Source organism: Ambystoma mexicanum, chromosome 1q (assembly GCF_040938575.1).
Source record: "Ambystoma mexicanum isolate Mex_15411 chromosome 1q, UKY_AmexF1_1, whole genome shotgun sequence".
Taxonomy (NCBI): domain Eukaryota; kingdom Metazoa; phylum Chordata; class Amphibia; order Caudata; family Ambystomatidae; genus Ambystoma; species Ambystoma mexicanum.
The window spans coordinates 495830902-495848365 of record NC_090922.1 but is presented as its reverse complement, the minus strand read 5'-3'; the positions used below and the strand labels follow the sequence as shown (position 1 = coordinate 495848365).

Below are 17464 nucleotides of genomic sequence, written 5' to 3'. Positions count from 1 at the left end.
TAGAGACTTGCAGTAACTTTCCTCTGAAAGCTAGGAATCTTGGCTTTTCAACGAACCTAGAACCGCATTCCAACCCCCTATATGTTTGCCGCAATCGCGAAAAACACACTCGCGAATTTACCGCGATTTGCAAATTTCTCCACGTGTGAAAACAGCAGATTCTTTGCTTTCCTTGCTAAAAATTCGTTTGCCTCATAAGAACCATCCCTGAATCATTGCTAGAGTGAGCCTGGACTAATATTAACTTGACACCACTCACCCTGAACCTCTAGAGGGAATTAAAAGCATTTTAGCATATTTTTCACTTCATTGCCAGCACATATAAAAGCATTTTGGGCCTGTGTTTCAAACTTCTGTAGTCTAAGCTTGCTGGGGTGAACTGAATTACATTTGATTGCATTTCTGAGAACTGTGTGCTTTCCCTCCATTTCCTTGCATTGCATAAAAGGGGGGGTGAATTGCCAGAGAAAAGTGATTACATTGTTTTGTTGAAATCATATTGAGTATTTTCTGTATTGCATTTTTCATTCAACATTACATCCATCTGAACTTATATAAAGTATTCTCTACCACCTTATTCTTCTGTTCCTATTCACAAGTGTGCTAGTGCCAGACTATCCATTATTGATTACTGCTCAGATTCAGTGTGATATTCAATTATTAATTTATTATAAACCGTGATATATATATATATATATATATATATATATATATATATATATATATATATATATATATATATATATATATATTGTTTAAATTATCAAATAAACCTTTAAACTTGCAAAACAGAACTACTTCTTGGCTCAGTGGGGTCAGGGGGATTCCAAGAGAGGGGTGTTATATAGGGGTAGTCATCCAGAACGCATGAACTGGACACAAAGATATATCAATAAGGGTTTCCATTCAGTATCCCAGACTAGGCATTGACTTAGCTGTAGTGTTGAATTGAATCCTCTTACAATCTTAAACCATCTAATTGTCAGGGTGACGCATGTCCTACCTCCCTTGTTAAGGAAGCCACTAAGGAATTAGCCCCCTTTATCACTTCAGTCATTAATGCCTCTTTCAAATCTAGCACAGTAGCTAATAACTTGAAAGATGCCTAGGTACTCCCAATTTTAAAAAAGAAAACGATTGCTAGACCCTAAACACCCAGCTAATTACAGACCTATTACAACGGTCCCATTCATACTAAAAATACTCGACCGAGCTGCATATTTGCAGATACAACTTCACCTTGAATCCAATAACTTACTAGGACTGAGGCAATCTGGATTTAGACCCAGACATGGAACTGACACTGTCCTCATCAACCTCAAGTCCCAAATCCAGGCCAGGAAAGACAAAAGCCAGTTAGCCTTGCTTCTCCTACTAGACCTATCAGCAGCTTTTGATTTCATGAACCATAAAATTCTATGCAAACACCTCTCATCTGCTGTGAACTTTTCAGAACAAGTGAACGCTTGGATTGAATCCTTCCTCAACAACAAATCCATGAGGGTCTTTTCACCTTCTGCTTCTGCTATACCTACCCCCGTCCCCTGCAGGGTGCCCCAAGGTTCCTGTTTGTCCCCGACTCTCTACAATGTTTTCACCAAGCCTCTTTTTGATGAACTTGACTATCTGGGTGTCACTTACACCAACTATGCGTATGACACCGAGATACTTATCCCTATTACTGGTGATTATATTGTAGACAGCAGAACACTCAACAACATGTATCTCATCATACAAGCTTGGATGGGGAAGCATGGGCTCTGTCTTAATGATGATAAGACAGAGCTGCTCCTTTTAGGGGAGCCGGCCAACCTGAAAAACATGGACGCATTATTCACCTCATTCAACATTGATGGCAACATCATTAAAGTCGCTAATGTGGTGAAACCACTAGGAATCTACATCGACTCTGCACTAAACCTGACTAGACAAACTAATGCACTGGCCTCTTCATCTGCCTACACTTGCAAGCTCACCACAGCGTGCCGACCCTACCTATCCCCAGAAAACTGCATCACAATAGCCAGCGTCTTAGTGCTCTCTAAGCTTGACTATTGTAATGCACTATACCTTGGCATCTCACAACAAAACATCAATAACATGCAAGTTCTGCAAAATATTGCCATCCGAGCAGCGCTGAATCTCCTAAGAAATCAACACAACTCTGAAACCAGACAATCATTAACATGGCTCAACATGTACCAAAGAATTGCCTTCAAAACTCTGTCACTTACAAACTAATGATCTTCAACCAAGCACCCATCTAACTGGCTAACACCATCTCTCGCCATACATCATTGCGTTCCACCAGAACTGCATTAAGGCACAGTGTTAACATACCCAGATCTAGGCTACAATGTGCAGGAGGAGCTAGCTTCCCTGTCCTTGCAGCCAGAAAATGGAATGCCCTCCCCCATGCACTAAGAGAGGAACCCTCCTATCACCTATTCCGGAAAAAGACCAAATCATGGCTCCAAGAGTAACATACCATATCTAAAGCCTAGCCTGCCCGACATAGATTCGCCCTGCACACACCTGTACTTTGTAAATGCTATTTCTCCCTTTTCATTCCTCTGTTTGTATATTTTAAATCGGTGCTATCTCTCTGATCATCTCATTAATGTCTGTAAATACTGTAATCTCATCATTGTCTGTAAGTACTGCATTCGTTGAGGTTTTTCTCTACAAATGTCTGTATTACTATAACATGTAAGTTTAGCGCCCAGTTGCTGATGGGCTCAGTGCGCTCTATAAATACAGAAATTAAACTAAACTGAATTTGGGAAGTATGCTGAACATTTTGAATAGACGCACGCATATCCACAAATGTCCCTTTTATATATAGAGAGGTGTATTAGCATAGCAGGACACTCTGTACATGAGCATGTATGGCTTACTGGGCATTCCCACGGAATGCCTTACAATAGAGGAGGCCATACTATTATAGTCTATTACATTAGAAAAGACTAGAGTGCCTTACAATAACACAATAATAGCAATGACAGAGACACAAACTATGTGTAGTAGGGGTGTGTTAATGATTTCAATCAGGCAATACACCCTCGTCTCAGCCTAGTGTGCAGTGCACAAATGAAATACTTATTTTATTTTGTATATAGGTTCAATATTCTGAGTGATATACCACTCATATCACACCCCTTCTCAAAATACCCCCAGGTCACAATGGACCAGGAATCAGGATGGTTGGCAAAGGTAATATTTATTTATTTATTTAAAATTCAAATCAAACAGATGTTTTAATATATGGGGCAGCAATCACCAATGTAGTGACAATACAATTGAAAAAGTAGGTAATGCAGTTGAATTCACTTTTAGCAACACAAAATATAAAACACAGAGAAAACAACAGTTTTGGCTTGTTTGAAAGATAGCATTTAAGTTAACATTTCCCCGTGCAAATTTCTCAACTCACAAATAAGCAATTCTACACAGCAAATCTACACAGATGTGAGGGAGCAGCAGGTATTCAGGAACAAAGGACAGTGTACAGGATCTGGATACAACCTTCCGTCCCCAAACAAGAGAGAAAAACGGTTTGGAAATCTTACACTTTTAAAATGACATTCGAAAATGGCTGAGCAAAACAATGAAAAGTTGCAAAAGCAACAGGGGAAAGATGCCAACAATCATAAGTTTTAGTATGAGCAAAATTACACACTTTGACTCTTAATGGAAGTTTGGAAATAATTGAAATTGAAAATCACACGTGTACAGCTTTGCAGAAATGCGAATTCCCGCCTAAAATTCACTAAACGTTTTTTAAGAAAAACGGGTGAAATACACTGTGGCTAAGAAAAAGAGACTGTCACCCGTGAATCTCCACAGTTACACGGCTGCTTGTAACCCTTCACGTGGCCGATACCCCGTTTTCTTTATGGGAATTACTTTATTTAATCAAAATCACTAATGGTTTATGGTCTAGTAAAACAAAAATGAGGAGAATCTCGGCGCTAAACACTCGGAATCACAAACCGGGTTGCAAGAATGGTTCTGACAATATTATAGGTTCTTAAGGTAAAGACAGGATGGGTTAGAGATTAGGATACGACAAGGCAATGCAAAATATGCTATGGTTTACTATGATTCCTATTAATACTTACAGTCCACTTTAATTTAAGGTTTTGGACCGTCAGGGGCTCTGGTCATCACACGGATCGGGTCTAAAGGACAGCAGGGCACATTTGGTGGAATTAGGTCAGCTGGGCAGTTCTGGTCACCTGGACTGGCACCTCGGACTTGACTGCACTGGACTGCACTGGTTACTGGAGACCGGAGATCAGTGGGATGGCGAGTTTGGAGCAGACAAGCATTTAGTGGTAGCAAGGCAGACTGGATCAAATTGCTTCCCTTACGTTTTGGGATTGTTTCAGAATTTGGGCCTAGCTGAAAAGAAGTTCAGCAATGCTGAGGCCTTGGCTTTGCAAAGAAATCAGGAATCAGGAACAAAGATGGAGAATTCAGGAACAGGCTGCCATGTGGAAATCAGGATGGAGTCAGGAATCAGAGTGTCTGCGTGTTGTGAAGTTCCCTTATTTATCATGCCAAAAAAGGAGTGCCTTCTCACAATCGTTGAATTTTTCCTCCACAGAGGATAAAGTCTTACTTGCATAGGAGATGACTTTATTGAACTTGTCATGCTTTTGGTATAATACTGCGGTCAAGCATGTATTTGAGAACCCTGTCTCCAAGAAGAACTCCTTGTTTTTGACAGGGTAAGCTAGGCAAGGCGCTTGTGAAAGGCTTCTTTTGAGTTGCTTTACTGCCTCGGCTTGTTCTGGACCCCACTCCCACTTGACCCTCCCGTTCAACAGATGGATCAGGGGTCTTGTGCTCTCTGCATAATCCTCAATGAACTTTCTACTGTAATTAGTCAGTCCAAGGAGTCTCCTTAGCTCACGCAGAGTTGTGGGGTCTTTTAGTTTCAGGAGTGCTTCCACTTTCTTTTCCAGGGGACAGAGACACTCAGGAGTTATCTCATGCCCCAAGAAATTGACACGGGTCCTGCACCACTGTGCCTTTTGGAGAGATAGTTTTGCTCCGGCAACCCTCAACTGTGTCCGAACATAACGGATTTCCACCATGTGTCCCTCCACAGTTGAGCTTTTGATCAGAACATCATCTACATAGGCCAGGTTACCCCTTTCACCCAAGTCGGGCATGGCTTTGTGTAAGAAGATATTAAATTCATTGATGTATCCAAAGGGAGTCTGGGTCCATGTGTACTGCTGCCCTCCAAAGGTAAAGGCCAGCTTGCATTGGTCCTCACTACTGACAGGTATGGTCCAGTACCCATTGGTCTGGTCAATGGCAGTTTATACCTTTGACCCCTGGATCTGGCCAGCCCCTGGTCAATGTAGGGGAGGGGCCATCGGGATGTATGGACCCGTTTGTTTAGCTCCCTTAGGTCAGCACAGAGTCTCCACTGGCCATTTGGTTTTAAAATCCCCACCACCAGATTATTAAAGGTGCTGTGGACTGGACGAATTATCCCACGGGACTCAAGGTTTTTAATTATTTCTGTGAGGGACTCCTTGGAAGCGAGAGGCAAGCGATATTGCTTCACAAACACTGGAGTCATGCCAGGGTCCGTGGGAATTGTTGCAAAGAGATCCTGAAAATCTTGTTTCAACTTTTGCTTTTGTTCCAGAGTCTCACAGGCATCACCTAGGTTGACTCTCTCTTCAACCATTTGCCTGAAGCCCGGAAGACTTCTGGTTTGGCTATCTCAGCTGCCTCCTCCAGCTGGGTGGAGATGTCCCTGGTTAAAGTATTGACCTGGACAGAGGGTTCCAGGCAGGGGAGGCAGTCCTTGTGGACCTGGAAGATTACCTCATCCCTCCTGAACTCACAGGTCACCTCTTTCTTACCATAAGGGCAGGAAGAGTACACCAGGAAATTCCCCCCATGCCGGGTGTCGGTCCTGTCTGGTATGTCATTGTCGCTATCACTGTCAAAACAGTCATTGGGGATTGGTCCTATCAGTTAATTTCCTAAATCTATGGAAAAATGGTGGTCATCAGCCACCGTTCCAATAATGGTGCCTGCGCCCAGAGTGATACTCCTAAGGTCGCTTTTATCCACCAATATTGGAATGGTGTTGTGTTCTATAGTGACTAATGGTGTTGGATTTAACCCCAACCCTTGCGGTTGGAGGTGGGCGTTGAGGTGAACATATGCGTCAGGATTTTGCAGTCTCTGTCCTCTTTTAATTTTTACTTTAAGTGAGGCTAGTCGTGTCCGTCCTGGGATGGTGACTTCCTCTCCAATTTGAACTTCAACTGCATATGGCAGCAATTGGGCTGACCGAAATGCTTTTTCTGAATCATCAAAGTCCATGGGATTACCCCATAAATGGGACCAGGCTATGTAGTTAATCAGGTCCGTATTAATGGCAAAGCGATTGAGAATGTCACTGCCTAAATAAAATGCAGCACGACCCAACAGTTATGTACTAAGCTTTTGTTGCCTATCGAAATTTTGAGCATACACCTGCTAGGCAGGAGATGTTTGGAATTGGGAGTTTCCAGGACCATTTCCCATTTGTCTATCAATTTAAATGTGGGAATTACTGGATCTTTTGGGAGTTTTCAGAACATGGCTTCGCTGATAAAGCTCTTACCGTTGTTCACGTACACTCGGGCGAGAACAGATTCCTTCCCTCTTTTTCTTATTCTTGCTGCCAAGTTCAAAGTCTTGTAGTTCAGTGGCAAAATAAGCATTTCAACCCCAAAAATCACATGTCAGCTTTGTTTTCTTTCTTCCCAAGTGTGAGCAAATGGCATATCCTTTGAAGTTGAATGAGGGGCCTCTCCCTGGAGAGTGGAGCTTCCTGCCCCTCACCTGGAAGGGTGAGTGTCCAAGCCTGCTATTGTCTTCGCCTGGGGCACAGACAAATGTCTAATGAGGTCCCTTTGTCATGAGTATGGGAGTCCTCCCAGCAGCAATTAGCCTTTCCTGCCAGCAGTGGAGGTGCCAACCTTTCTCAGGCTCAGAGCAGGGTTGTTTTTTCATATAGTTGATTAACTCAGACTAGGTTTAGCTTTAAGTTTCACCTAAATCTTTCATTTAAACATATAAATTAACACAGTTTATAGGTGGATTTTTAACCTTAGCAATCCTTTGACATTCTTAAAGAATTAAGCCTTTAAAAAAGAACATACTTTAAAACAGGTGATTTTGCGCTTCATTCATGAAAAAGCATATTAAACTTATTTCTTTCAATCCGATTTTCATCTGCAGCACATACACATTTCAGTCAGCATTAGTTCTTCCCTTGAGTGCTGGAGTTGTTTACAGCCCAGATACATGTATCATGCCTTTGTTTAGAATTTCTCTGGACAGCTGTTTCCTGATACTTGTAGCAAAGAATTAGCTGCGTTTTTTCCAAGGAAGATGAAAACAAGGGTTCCTGCGTTGCTTTTTCATAGATACATTTTATAGGAGCTGTCATTCCAATGAGGCCTGGTTCCTCTGAACCACACTGGATGATCCTGGGCATTGCAGGGCCCTTTAGTCTCAAGGATTCAGTAAAAATGATTGGTTCTGTTGCCAAAAACAGCACTTTTTAAGGTTCGAAAAATGTCACTTTAAAAGGCATTTTGGGGTTTCAGCACAATTCCTTCACTTTGCTCCATGTTGACTGTGGCAGAGCCCACTGGCATGCTCCTGCAGTGAGGACTCTATTTTCACTCCCCTGACTGTGTGTGGCAGGGTGTGCAGCCTTTTTCTTGTTGTGCCACAAACGCAGTTTTTAAGATTTTGGCGCGCACAGGAGTCAGCATGGTCATTTTGGGCTGTTTCTTTCACCATTTCAGTACAGTGATGTAGTGAGGCACATTGGAATGGGACAAAATATCCCACAGGTGCAAAGAGACAGTAAGATATGACAGCACAGACATGTTTAAACATACATGTAATATGACTGGCAGAGTAAATTATTTACATATTACAGAACATCATATGCACAATATTAATAGAGGAGGATAGGTTTTCAAGGAGTGAGTGGAATGTCAAAACTATCTGCTCAATTACTCATTCAATGAAGGGGAGTTGCCTTTTGTGGCCATTATTGAATCCTAATGAAGTGGGGAAAGAGATGATTACATGGGGGCGGGAGTCCCAGTGGTTGGGGCAAGTATGAAGAAAGAGCGAAAGCAAGAGTTATCAAAGGGATGACAGGGAACATAAAAGTTGAGGAGATTTGAAGATCTGAGAATGCAAGTAGAGTTGGAAGAGGTGGAGGTTGTTTAGTGGGGAAGAGGGGCAATCCATTGATGGATTTGTACACAAGATGAAGCACCTTAAAGTTGGAGCAATTGTTCATGCGCAGTCATCCCACACTAAGACGGTGCACAGAGGTGGATGAGGACCTTGGAATATTAACGAGAAGGAGAGTGGCTAAATTGAGAACCTTGTTGAATCAGGTAATTGATTAGAGAAGGACTTCAATGGGGTGGTTAGAGTAGAAATCCAGCTTCATGAGAACAACAGGGGAGATGAGAGTCTTAGCCCAGTGAAAGGGGAGAAAAAGAGAATTATGCAGATGTTCAGGATCCATTTAGATTAAACATAATATGTGTGTTGTCAGCAATTGTCTCAGTAAATCCTGGATCAGTTTAACATACATGTTAAATAACAAGAATAAAAATACAGAAACCTTGAGGCATGACACAAGTGAGTAACCCTTGACCGCAGAAAGGTCCCTAATGTTCATCCTGGAAATTATTTTCCTTAAAAAGGTGGCAATGCAAGAGCAAGCCTTATCTGATATACCAGTGACCCCGTTCAAATGATTGTTTGATCCAAATGTATTGAATGCTTCAGAGAGATCCAGAAGCATTAGAATACAATATCACCTTCATTTTTTAAAAGTGTGCCTTTCACATGAATAAGGGAAAATTAAGTATTTCTAGTTGAAAAACTGATTGTCTGCCTCCGAGAAGATGCAAAGAAGTTTTTTTTAAGAATAGGTGTTATCCATCAATATTTCAGACAATCATGGGTTATGGATTTTCTAAAGGAGGCATTAATAATATGAGATATTATAGAAGACATAGAATGAACACAGTCTTTCACAACCCAGGATTGACACGATTTGCCTTGACAGTTTGTTAGTTTTAAACTGAGAATTGTACCTCTTTTTTAAATTAAAAAAGTTATTTTTTAGATGCTAGCATCATCATTAATTACCCTGACTCTGCATTATCTGATTACTCAAAATTGGACTGGAATTGTGTTTCACATATCCTTGTTGTTATGCATATTATTGTACTATTAATTAGAGGAGGATGCATTACTTATCCTTATAAGAAGAGATCATTGGTCCTCTAGCATCCTAAAGACAGCTTTGGAGGAACTGGTCACCATATTGATTCTAGAATCTAGGAATTGTCTTTTAGACTTTAGCAGTGCCCTTTTATATTATACTTCTTCACATTTTTGGATCACAAATTCTTCCTGATAGGGGTTTCTTCTCCTATGTTCTAATCTCTTTATGGGTATTTCCTTCATGGCTAACTCTGATTCAACCAGATATTTCCTAGCTGTTTTGTTTAATATTTTTAGTTTTTAAAGGTGCAACACGTATATAGTAGACTGGATGGAATTATTGTATTTGGTCACAAAAGCAGCAGGTATATCCCGGTCAGTATGGAACACTTCTGCATTCCCCAAAAATTTGATTTAGATGACCAGTTGACAACTATCTCTATATGTGTCTCTCTGCCTCTGTCCCTGGCAGCCATTTCCACTTGCCTTCCTTACTGTAATCCAGAAACATCCTGCAAGGTAACCACTTGAAAAGCAGTCTTAGGGGCTGGTTGATGCTTAGTGAGTAGCTTTACATTGATTTCAATGCGTCTTTGGCCTGTTCCAGCTGCTTTTGTGGAGGGATTTGTGTGCTTTTGTGAATCGATTTCTGTCTAGTTTGTGGTTTTCCATGGGGTTTATCATGTGTTTTTGTGGACGCTCACTCAGTGTTCTGAACTGGTCTGCATCTAGGCTCTGCATTCTCTGTGGTGTAGTCCTTTGTTTGTTTCTGGATTTCTTACTGTCCCCACCTTTCCCCTTGCAATTAACTCAAGCAGTCAGGTGTCTCTCTGCTCGTTTGAATCTCATTGGTCCGTGCCACACCTGTGACTGGAACAGCTGTATTTCAAAAGCCCTTCCAGGGTGGCCTTGCCTAGGCTGCCCTCAGCTAAGGACCCCAAGACAAAGGGCAGCTCCTACCGAAGCAGCTCCAGATCTTGTCTGCTGGTGACAGCCGGGGAAGCAAGAAGCCAGCAGCCGTCAAACTGCTACTACCAACCATGAAGGTGCGGTGCGGTCAGGGGGTAGCAATCACTGCACTGCACTAAAATGACCCACCCCTCAAATTATTCCTATTTCGCTACCACACCATCCTTTAGCACCTCAGTTAATTGTATTGTTTAGCCACCCCTCAAATTTCCTGGTAGTTTCGCATTTGCACTGCTGCTGTGTTTAAAACAAGGCCATTTTGCCTGTTTTTAGGAAAGTCGAATCTGGGTGGTTTTGCATTGTGGTTACTGTTAACTGTGTTCCATTAGGCTCTCTCTCCCACTCTACTGGTCCCACCTCCTGCTGGGGGTAGCGTTGTACTGTTGTGTGTCTCCTGTCTGCTCCTCCTGTGTGTTATCTACTGTGTGACCCCCACACCTCTGTGCACTTCCTGCATTGTGTGGGGCTGGGCTGTGTCTCTCCTTCTCTCTTTCGCTCCCTCCTCCTCCACTTTCCTCCTTGCACCCTCTATGGTGCTCCCATCTTCTCTAACTGCTACTCTATCTCCTATCCTTTCCCTCTCACTAAGTCTGGAAGGAAGATGTTCAAGAGGGACATCTTGGTCTCTAATCCAGGCCTTCCTAGCGCTGATACTTACATCAGTGCTTCCTCTAGACAGACTCTCACTGACATCCCCATTGTCATTCCCTCACCAGACCTATGGACACCTCATATGGTCTTGGTTCTCTCTCCTATCTCTTCCTCTCACGTTAATGGTGGCACTCGGTAGGAGGTCCTCTTGGCCTCCTTTGACTCCTCCAAGACCATCATTAATATCTATCTTAATGGCACCGTCCTGGTCCAGGGCCCTCAGCCCATTATCCTCTTTTCCGAAAGGTGTCTCCTACATCTTATCAACTTCCTGTCTCCACCGCCTCTCTGGCCCCGTCCTCCTTGTCTCTTGCTACTATCCCATCTCCCGCTACGACCTCTGCTCACTCTCTAGCCCCTCTACCACTTCTGCTGGGTGTACCTCAAGCCTGTACCCCACATGCCGCTACTCTCAACTCTCACTCTGCTCTCAAACACTCCTCTGACATCTGACACCTCCTCATAGAACTTAACCTGGATGTCCTCGCTCTCACTGAGACATGGTTCATGGCCAGCTCTGTCATGAGTTTTGACACTCTCCTCCCTGAGGGCTCCAAGATCCTCTGCGAGCCCAGAACAACTGACCTGGAGGTGGAGTGCCTGTGATCTTTATGGTGTGGGTCCCTGCTTCTGTCATTCATATGCAGGCTTACTACTCCTTTGAATGCCTGGTCTGCAGGCTCCGTATCTCTCCTGGCCTCTCTCTCACTGTGTATCTAATGATGCACTATGCACACCCTTAAATTTATGCTGGAATATAAAAATACCAAGAGTTTGAAAGAAGTATCTATAACTTATGTGGAGTCTAGGTGGAGAAGAGAATAGACTGTCCTGGCACATGGGCAGTAGAAATATACAAAATAGAAAGAGGTTCCCTAAATGGGGAACTTCCGTCCCCTGCACGTTGTCTAGGGCTGATCGCCAAATAATGTATGTATGTATAGTTAAAGTTTACAACTCCAATACCGATATTCAGAGAAACTAAAATCTTAAGATTTTAATTACAAATTTATATTTTCAATCATCCTTATGGGTTAGTCCAAACACATAGTTTTAATGTACTTTAATTACAACGTCAGTCAACAAAACATAGTGAAGGGGTAGGTCTCAACGCGTTTCTAAAAGTTCTCTCTTCATAAGGGGATTTTTTCTTATTACATTTGTATAAACAATTTAGAAAAATAATTTCAAAATAGTGTCCATTCTGTCAAGTTAAACTCAATACATTTGTTTGTGGAATACAAAGCTTATTGTTACTTGTGACATTACAACATGTCTTCTTACAGTTATAGACATAGGGCCTCATTACGAGTATGGAGGTAGCCATGCCGCATTTAGCAGCATACCGGGTCCGGGTTACTTGAATAGGGAAATACCGGGCCATTCCGACCTTGGAGGGCCTGGTATTTCCCCATTCAAGGAATCGGGACCCGGTAAATCCCCATTCCCATTTGAGCCCCCATAGGGCCCAATGGGAATGGGGAGGATGCTAACAACAGGCTGTTAATGACGGGCCCGTTGTTAGCATCCTGGTCTGCTTGCGGGACCCGACTAAGGACGACTGGTTTTAACTAGGGACCTGCAAGCAGACCTTGTAATGAGGCGGTAGGGGGTAAACGGCGCAGGCAGCTCTACTGGCGCTGTTAACCCCCTACCACCTGGGTCTTAATGAGGCCCAGAGTCACGTTTTCCACATTTACTGCTGTAAATGAACCTCCTAATCAAAGGAAAAATAGCCCTAATTAATGTATTGCATTCTATTGAATCTGTGATCTGCGTATTGTCAGTTACCTAATAATAATATCAAATAAGAATTTGAACTACCAATCCTATCTGCCTAATTCGATTGTGTGGTAGAAGTGGTCACTTTGATGTTTTTCACAGAGGTTTGAACATCTGTTAAAAAGGTAGGAATTCTAAATGTGTGTTTTGCTGAAGGATATTCATGGGTTTATCATGGATTTATCAATTTATAATGACCCTATTGTATTATTAGACACCCTATTTGGGTGTACATAAAATGTTCAGGTCTGTCTGATAAAACTCTTCTGTGGTGTTCTTACTTCTGAAAAATTCCAATCTATAATTAACAATATATGCAGGATTAAGAATTGTTTCATAACCATCCATGAATATCCTTGAGCAGAACACCCTTCAACATATTTGATGTAATAATAGAACATCCTGGAGGTAAACAGATGGTATGGCTGGTTTCAAAGATGGCTAACAAATCTAAATTAAGATCACTAATTATGTTTCAGATTTCAACAGCGTGTGCTAGCACCAAGCGGACATTAAACAATGCTCACTGCAAGCCTTCTCACACAGAATGAGTGAGAAGTTCCCACTGGCTCAGAAAGTATATTGAAAAGTAAAATGTGACCATGAAGAGGTTTCACATCAGTGATATAATCATTATGCAAACCAGGTTCAATTTAATTGGAAAAACACTGCTATCAAAGTGCTGCAGAAGAGCTCGATTATCTTGATTAAATGACTTGTTTGTTAGTTTGGGCGACACTTCCTATCATATATGGTCTCAAACCCATGGAGAGTATTTTCATTAACTCAAACATAAGATGGTCTTGTAGCCCTATGTTACCGATAGGGTCGTTAGAGAGATTGGAAAGCAAGGGCTATGCATTTAAAAAAATATTTCCATAAAACTCCGAGTTATCTTGCCTCAAAAGTTATGTCCAGTCAGATCGTGCAAAGTCCATGTATTTTTTTTAATTACAGCGCCATACGAGGAGAACTATGCATCATAAAAAGAGAGTTCCTATAACACTCCTTTTCAAAGGTGTAAATAAAAGAGAATGCTGAAAAGCAGTTTACCACCACTGCCAGCCCCATCAGCCCAAACAGGCCTAAACAAGCTAAACCTGATTACAGTGTTGAGTCTGTTAAGCCTAGCAGTTGCCTGAAACTGATGCCTGCCTGCAGCTGATGGGAGATGTGGTCCCTTACACATTTCTCATCCCTAATCAATGCCTAAAGGTGTAATGAAAGTGCAGTGTGCTCCAAATATGCCTGGGGACAGAAGACCACTAAGTATTAAGAACTGTTGTGGTGGTTAGAAAAGGCCCCCGTGATTACTAGTGGTTCATGTTGCACACTCCGTATTGCAAGCTGGGGGTGGCAGTGAGCTGGGCGCCATGTTGCAATGTCATAGGTATCAAAGTGTAGTTAATTGTGGATGGGATATGTTACTTTAGTATTCCTGTTGGTCTACACATTGATACATATTAGCTTGCATGCGCACAGAAAGATAAAATTTTAAACCCACCAAATGCGAAAAGCATACATGTACAATAAAATAAATACATGGGGAATTAATGAATCTCACAAATGAATCAGAAACGGAGTAGTTGAGGGCTGTTTTGCAAAGAGAACTTTGAAACTCATTCTGTGAGGTTTTAGGAGCTGAGGACAAGGTGAATAAGTAACTTCATAAACGTTGTGCTCAGTACAGCTGTACAAAATAGCGTTTTTATGGTCTGATAAGTATCGTAGCTAGTAGATGTAATCTCCATGTGCCTGATCGCATGACAGAAGGTGTTTTGTTATTTATTTTGGTGAGTAGTAAAACGTGGGGTAAGCCAGTGCCTAAAGCTATTCACGAGTTTTAATTTTGCGATGAAGTGGGAGTTTTGTAGATTGGAGAGCTTCAATGGAACAGTGCCCTGGGGAATGAGATAGCATCACTAACTCAAAGAGAAATCATTCACCCAGCCTTCCTCATATCGCAGGGAATTTGTATGCAAGCCATGTGCAAATCAAGAGTTGGGGTCTATAGGCTTAGGGCAGTTATTGCAAATAATGAATTTTGTTTCAATATCAATGTGTAACCATGTGCTGATGTCATGACATACTACAGATGAATCCTAAGAAGAGGTGTGTTATGAATGTGATATGAAGATGACTATTAAAATAAAACTGGCCAATACAAATGTAGGAATTGGGAAAAGATGGGATTTCTTTTAAAACAGTTTTGTCCAATCATGTTTTGGGGGTGGATTGCAATAAAGTATTTGGGAGTGTTTTAACTGTTGCCAAATTGTATCAAAGATGTGAACTGATGTGTTTTGTTGGTCCTGCAACACCATCTAACTACTACCAGGAGAATCGTACAGTAAACATGCATTATGTACAACCGTGTACGCACTTCTTAAGTGGTGGGCCTGTTTGGGTTAAGGTGATTAAAGGCCCAGCTGCACAGAACGATCAATGAATCAGGCATAGCTACTAAAAGGTTTATCTATGTAAAATGAAATAAATAATTGAAACACAGCATTATAAATTCTAATAGATCCAGTCAAGAAACTGAGTGTAAAAGCATTAATAAAATATACCAGCAAACGTACACTGATTCTTGTAATAATTGTAATGTACTGATTCTTGTAATCGAAACGTGATAAGGCAGTAGAATCAATAGCATTCAACTCTTGCTGTCGTGAGTCTGTTAAGCCTAACAGGCACCTGATACTGACACCCCATACCTCCCTGAAGCTGATGTGAGATGTGGTCCCTTACAAACTTTCCCACAATACTGCCTCAAATACCTATACCTTCTTAGAGGTGCTAACGTGGAAAAAGATATCAGTCCTCTTTCTAAGGATCAACTCTATCCTAGCTAACATTTGAGAACTAGAACAAGGATCCCCTGATCTGTGTGTTATGCCATTATTCAACAGATTGGACAAGGAAGGGGTGACAACACACCGTTGGCTCACAGTTCTCTCTCATAGGCAAGGAGGTTTTGCTGGAAGGCCAGACTGAAATCCACACAGGAATTACCAGAAAATGTGATACGCACATGCTTATTTTGAAATGATTCGGGTTTGCATCAACTGTATATTTTAGAGGAAAATCTTTCATGAACTGTCAGTTTGAAACCAGTAGTATGTGAATTCACAATATATCTTCAACAACATCAACTCCATGTCTGTAGTGCAACAACAGCTTTTCCCCAACTTTTTTAACCTTGAAAAACTCTATCCTCAACACCTTCTGACATTCACTTCTCAGCCATTGCCATTTTTTTAGGACTACATCAAATATTGGTTTTCTCTCTAATGCCGATAGTCCTTTCACACAGTCAATGCCTGTATCATTTTTAAAATTACTCTCCTCTAAACCCACCAACATTTCTATCTTAATCCCACAATGTCCCCAATGTACTCTAGCTCTACCATAGCACATGCCTACAACTCCATCCTCCTATTTGCAATCTCAAAAAACTCTCTGTAAAGGGATTCAACCCCTACTCTACTGCATTTTACACATCTCTAGTTTCTTCTGTGTCCTGGAACATTCTCAGTAGCTACCTCTAACAATTCACTGCCCGACCACCATTGTCGAACTTCTTACCCTGATCTACCATTCACAACACTCTCCTCACCATTGCCACTCTTTTCTTCTCAATCCAAGTACTTCCACATCCTGTATCACTACATGCAGCGTCTTCCTTCATTAACCCACCTCCTTAGCAACTTTTGCCTAACTTTCTATTATGTCCAAAACTGCACTTAATTTTTTGTAACAATTTTATCATCCCAACTCTACGATACCTCCATTGTACGTTATGTCTTACGCTATATGCAATTTCTAGTAACTTGTCTCAACCTATTTCTGTCTTGTTGCTAAACCGATGTATTTGTCTCTGCACAGAGAATCCTATGGAAGTGGCTGTTTATGGTTGTGCGAGTGCGCTGAAGTGTAATCATCTTCCGGTGTACCCAGGAGGTATAATTATATATAATAAATACAATGAGTGCACAAATGGAAAAAAGGTGTGACATCAAAGTGCCATCAGCCAGGGAAGGCCTTGCTTCTCGTCAGTCTGCGAGTTAAGGCTTCCAAACCTGCATTCCAGCGTCTACAGAACTGCACTACTATGGAAAGAAGACAGAAGGAAAATGTTTGCCGCAATTAAAGCACAACTGAGTAGTAGTTGTATTCATTTTTTGCTTTACTTAATAATATTAAATCAAATAGAACTGTCTCTCAAGAGAATCGTGTCAGTGTATTTTTGAAAATAAAAGCCTCAAGGTGGTATTGTTGATATAGGACCCATCAGAGAACATTAATTTGACTCAGAGGCACACACTGAATGGAGAGACCTAATAATACACAGGAGAGCTCTATCGAGCTATATTAAAGGGGTCTTGCTGCCAAAAGATCGGGATAAAGAGATGGATAACAAAAGCTGATGTACGCTCGAGCTATCTATGTCTGCATGGAAACACAGGATGTTTACACAAACCAAAGGACGGCAAGATGGAAAAGACTAATATCCTTCCTGCTCTCCCTTGGATACCGTGATGGGTGCTGCAAAAACAGTTTCAGTGCAAAACCAGAGTTATGTGGGACTACATGACTTCCCTTGGGCAGGACAAAGATTGATATGTAATGGAAATTTCTCTTCTGTGAAAGGGATAGTAGGCTAAAGAATCTGGTTGAGACTCTCCCGGGATATTGGCCGGTAGAGAGGGACTCCCAGGACCACCCTTGTCTGTGCACATTAAGTAGCTTTGGGTTCTCACCCCAAGTTACT

The 17464-nt window shown here is 41.7% G+C and overlaps 1 protein-coding gene across 1 annotated transcript in view; it reads left to right on the top strand.

The window, feature by feature from the left end:
* Window positions 1-16913, top strand: part of LOC138529516 (phospholipase A2 inhibitor and Ly6/PLAUR domain-containing protein-like) — a 209031-nt gene extending 192118 nt beyond the window's left edge. The window contains exon 5 of the mRNA XM_069640838.1: window positions 16579-16913. Within this exon, the coding sequence (XP_069496939.1) occupies window positions 16579-16706 (128 nt within the window). The 3' untranslated portion in view covers window positions 16707-16913. The remainder of the gene's footprint in view (window positions 1-16578) is intronic.
* Window positions 16914-17464: the final 551 nt, after the last annotated feature.